The 5,000-nt window shown below is 40.5% G+C and overlaps 1 protein-coding gene across 5 annotated transcripts in view; it reads left to right on the forward strand.

The window, feature by feature from the left end:
• The window catches only part of Cmpk (cytidine/uridine monophosphate kinase Dak1), a 20,295-nt gene that overhangs the window by 8,029 nt on the left and 7,266 nt on the right, over positions 1-5,000 (forward strand). For all 5 annotated transcript variants that reach the window (XM_043029638.2, XM_043029637.2, XM_043029636.2 and 2 more), the window contains one exon: positions 1-51. This exon is cut by the window's left edge and continues 76 nt beyond it. In XM_043029638.2, the coding sequence (XP_042885572.1) occupies positions 1-51 (51 nt within the window). The remainder of the gene's footprint in view (positions 52-5,000) is intronic.

Consider the following 5,000-nt stretch of genomic DNA (forward strand, 5'->3'; position numbering starts at 1 on the left):
CTTGGAGGACCAGGCGCTGGAAAGGGAACCCAGTGCTCAAAAATTGTTGAAGTAAGTGGTTATGATAATTGTGTTATTTATTGCATAAAATTGTACGGAGTAGGATCTGTTAGCTTCATATATATCCATTTATGTATTAAAAGGGAATACATTGTTGCTTTATATTACTTTGGTATTATTAGAATTAAAAGAAAATACTAAGCAGATCCTTAGACTACAGAACACTCTCGTAATCCGTGACAGGCATGTTTCACGGTATCGGATCACTTTTGTAATGCATTGTTCCCTTTGTTGATATTACAAGCTATTTATTTTTTTCAGTTATGGTCCCCTTTCATAGTAAATGCTAATTAGTATTGCTTTGCATTTATATCATATATAGACTCATATATCATACTATAAATCAAGATAATGATAGAAAATACATTGTAACATGTTGCTGACATTGGCTTTGAAATTTGCACAGAGATTTGCCCTATAACCATTTTGTCTGCCCAATTCCTGCTCATATATTCTTTAGAGTTATAAAAATTTTCTGCACTTTTTTGTATTTCGTCATGTTTTGGGGTACTGAATGGGAACTGTTATGCTGGGGTAATGTTTATACAAAAAATATGCTGTACACTCATTGTAACATTACTATCACAAAGTCATGAAAGAAGAAATGCATATTCTTTATAATAATCCTCTCTCGACGGGTGGTACACCATTGGTACCACGCATTCAAGGGCCCGCTGGCAGGGTGCCGGCATACGGCGTCGATCATTTAATTGATTTAAGCCTATGCGTTTGAGAGCCCCGGCATTGCAACTTGCAAGGCTGGAATGCCCCCGGCATGAATGGGTTAATAAAGGAAAAACAAATTTTGACAACCATATACACTCCTTATTCCTGGTGCCTGCTAGGGTGAACAGCAAAACTGGCAGTGGCACCTTACATGCCTCACATATTGTCCAGATTGCTCATGGCTTTAACATGGATTATGATGCCGCCTCAGTGACCGAGTAGCTCACGGTGTTAGGCCTGCACAATCTCCAGGCAGAGCCAAAATGGCCACTGTTCATTTGAACAGGAGGTAATGGTTAACTCTGTTAGTGTTAACCAGGCACTTATTTGCTGAATTGTTTGCTGAAGGGGGTATGAAAAAAGAGTAAAAGGTTTTAAGTGTACTCACTTAGATGGTTATATTAACCCTATGGCAACGGTGCGTCACACCTGTGTGACACAGCTAAAAGCCCGATTCTGGGGTGTCATACATGTATGAAGTTCCCAATGCAATATTGCATAGGCCTGCCATAGGGGGTTTCCACTTATCGCTGGGCCCCTCGGGATTGGGTTAATTTCCTTATTTGTATTGAGAAACTGATTTAGCACTTTGTTCATAATGGAAAGGTAAACTTTCAGAAGTTTCGTGATTATGATTAGATATATATTCCTGATGTTAAACTATAGATTATGAGAATAGATTTGTTATTTTAGCCCAGGATGGGGCACTAGTGCTAACTGCTCAGCACTGCGTGAAGAAGAGAAACATGACATATAATGACCTTGTGCAATCTCTATCATTCACTCTTTATATTATTAGTCTTTTTGGTGTTTGTCATTATTTTTTTTATTATTATTATTATTTTTTTACTATATTTCAAAGATTAAATGAGCCATCTGATAAAATTGTAGTATAGGGTCAACTTGAAGAAAATATGAAAGAAACGACCATTTCCAAAAAAAAAAAAAAAAGAATTATGGAGAAGAGAAAGGCGACCTGTGCTTATGGTTGTGAGTGCCACAACACAGAGCACTTGTAATTGTACAGTGACACATTACAGTTACTGCACATGATGTGGTTCACCTCATTCTGCTGCACATTCTCCACTGCCAGTACTCTAGAGCAGTGTGTTGTCACTCTCTGAAGCTGGTGCTTGGTTGAGACCATAGGTAGGCAACATCCAAGACTTTCCTTCCTGCTGGTGCTAGGAGAAATTTTTCAAGTTTTACCATGGCTGTTAACCCATTAATGATGGATAACGTGTTTTTTGTCATACATGACGCAGGAGTTCTTGCCTGACGATGAGCGTCATGATGTTCGGGGATTTTGGATCACTATGTTATTTTATTGTGCTATGAGTAATGAGTGAGTGATGTTGACAATTGCAGTCATAATTATCATAACTGCTGTAATAATAAGCAAAATGAGTTTCAACTCACATCCAAAACCTAGATGGCACCACTTTCTTCTAGCACCAGCAGGAGAGAGAGCCTTGAATTGGACCCATCTACGGTCTCTAGCAAGCACTATCTCTATATTGCGATGGGACATAGCAAGTTGCCGACCTCTTGCACCATGCCCAATGCCTACAATGTGCCCCTGTGCCAGTAGGGATGCCTTTTATTGTGGCACTCACTGTCAAAAGCATAAGTTTCCTTCCTCTTCCCTACCTCTTCATGTTATCTTTATTTTGGATGGTTATAAATTTCTTGTTCGTTCGTGACAGCACACAAATATGAAAAAATAAAGTTGCTTTTGCCCTCCCCTGACACAGCAATACTTCTATCACATTGAGTATAAAGAAAAAAATGAGTTGATATGGACCCTGAACTAGAATTTTAGTCAACTGCAGAATTGATAGAGCCTGTAATATGACAGATGTAAGTCTCTAAAAACAGTAAAACACAAAACACAAAAATGGCTCTAGCTCTACAAGGAGTGACTAAAAACGAGTGGGAAAAATCAAGGTATGTTGCTGAAGCTGTCTCGCTCACAAAACCCATCCTGGAGCCTGGGTAAGCAAATCTATCCCTTGTCGGTAACAGGTTAACCCATTGCCGACGGAGCTGTTTTGGCACCAAATGGTTGAAACACCAGGATATTTCAAACACATATACCAAACGCCTTGGGCTATTTGTCCAGACTGGCCACAGTCAAGCACTTCTTGCCTGTTCACTCAGCGTGCCGGCCAGGAGGATAGCCATGACAAAATATCTTGTCCCTGGCAGCTGGTGCTGCCACCATTTGACGTGCTGTCTTGTCACCTGTGGTTAATGGGTTAATAGTCTGTGGCATTCAAGAGCTTGAATTTTTGCACCAGAAAATGTGTGTATTAGTAGACACTCCATATGTTTCATTCATAATAAAAGAAAAATGCTGGAAAAAATCCCACCAGTTTTTGACAAGCCCTTGATGATTGTGGCAAATTGTATCAGTGGCAAAGGCCACATGCGTTATGACACCCGGCATCAGGACCAACACTGTACATCATGAAGCCTGTCTGCAATGGGTTAATGCTAAACTGCAAGTAAAGTTCGAAAACTAAAAAGGAAATAGATGCAGCTAATCAAAATGTTAGCTTGAACATGGCATGTAAAAGAAGACACATGTCTAAAGTCCTAAATTCTTAACCCATTCTTGCTGGTTGACTTGCTATCACGAGGTTGAGAAATAGCCCTGAACCCGGGGTACGTCCTGAGACGTGGTGCTTTTTCTTACCGTGTCCCGGGAGTTTAGGTGTTTGAGTGTCATAAAATGAGATATAACATTTAAAAAATTACATCACAGAAAACTATGTGATATTGATGAAATAATGGTAATTTCTGCTTCTTGATTGGTTGAATAAATAGATCTGAGTCAAAAAACTATTGTAAAATCAAATGTGTTTGGCCAAGAAATAAAATAAAGTAAAAAATTACTAATGCAATACTACTTCTAATTTGTTGATTACCCATGATATCACGTCATGTCACGTCACGAGGTACATGTACGTACTCATGTACATGTATGATTATTCATATTGTTCTTTTCGTTTTGGTAAAAGAAAAAGAAAATGTATAAAACATGTTTTTTGATGCCCCACTAAGAGATTGCTTCCACTTTCCTTTGGTATTTTCACATAGAAGTGAAGAATATAGGCAAAGCTCAATCAAATAAAACTAAATAGGCATTACTGTAACATGTTTTTCAACTAAAATAACTCCTCTGAACATGGCAGTATTTTTACGTGTCTTTACATTGTAGACATGTTCATGAAAACCATAAGAATAGGGTGGGTGAAGGGGATCAGTGTGGCCCTGCGCAGCGAGAAAACACCCTGGCACGAAGCGTTGTGCGCTTGTTATCTTCCCAGCATTAGTGGGAGTAGGCAAAAATACTTCCTTTTGTGAATGGGTTAAAAATGATCATTAATCCCATTTATGTTTTGCCAAAACTTATTCTTTGGGTTTAATTGATAATTCTTAAGCCGTTAATAACGGGGCTGTTTTGGTTCCAAATGGTCGAAATGCCAGGATATTTCTGTCGCACCTAATGCCTCGGGCTATTCGCCCACTATATACCTGATCACCCGGTGGTCTGGCCAGGAGGATAGCCACGATGAAATATCTTGTGCCACCACTTACATGATATCTTGTCACCTGTCATTAACCCGTTAACGACGGATGACAAGATAACACGTCTAGTGGTTTTTGGGCTACACGACGGGGACGCGTTACTTTGTCTAGCCCGGGGCGCGGGAGGAGCCAGCGCGCAGCGCTGGCTCGCGGCTAGTGCGGCCGAGAATCCCGACGCGTTAGGCTTATGCATTCAAGAGTCCCGGAATTTTGGTCTATTTAAGCCGGATTGGCCCCGTCGGGAACGGGTTAAGGGTTTAACCCTCTCTGGACGGGTGGTACACTACGGTACCGCGCATTCAAGGCCCGTTCGCTGGGTGACGTCATACGGCGTCGTTTATTTAACTGATTTAGGCCTATGCGTTCGAGAGCCCCAGCATTGTAACATGCAAGGCTGGAATGCCCCCATCGTGACTGGGTTAATAGGAAATGAATTTAGTGTAGTTTTAATGAACATTACCTATTAATCCGCCAACGATGGGGTCGATTTGGATATTTGTACACTGAGGCAGCAACCAGCAGCTACATACCCAATCACCTGTTGTGAAAGCTAGACAAAAAGCTGTGATTAACATCCAGCAGGAAGACCAGCAAAGCCATAATGGAAATGTCACATCATC

The sequence above is a fragment of the Penaeus japonicus genome, unplaced genomic scaffold (assembly GCF_977035675.1).
Source record: "Penaeus japonicus unplaced genomic scaffold, GWHDUDI00000001_assembly GWHDUDI00000027, whole genome shotgun sequence".
Taxonomy (NCBI): Eukaryota; Metazoa; Arthropoda; class Malacostraca; order Decapoda; family Penaeidae; genus Penaeus; species Penaeus japonicus.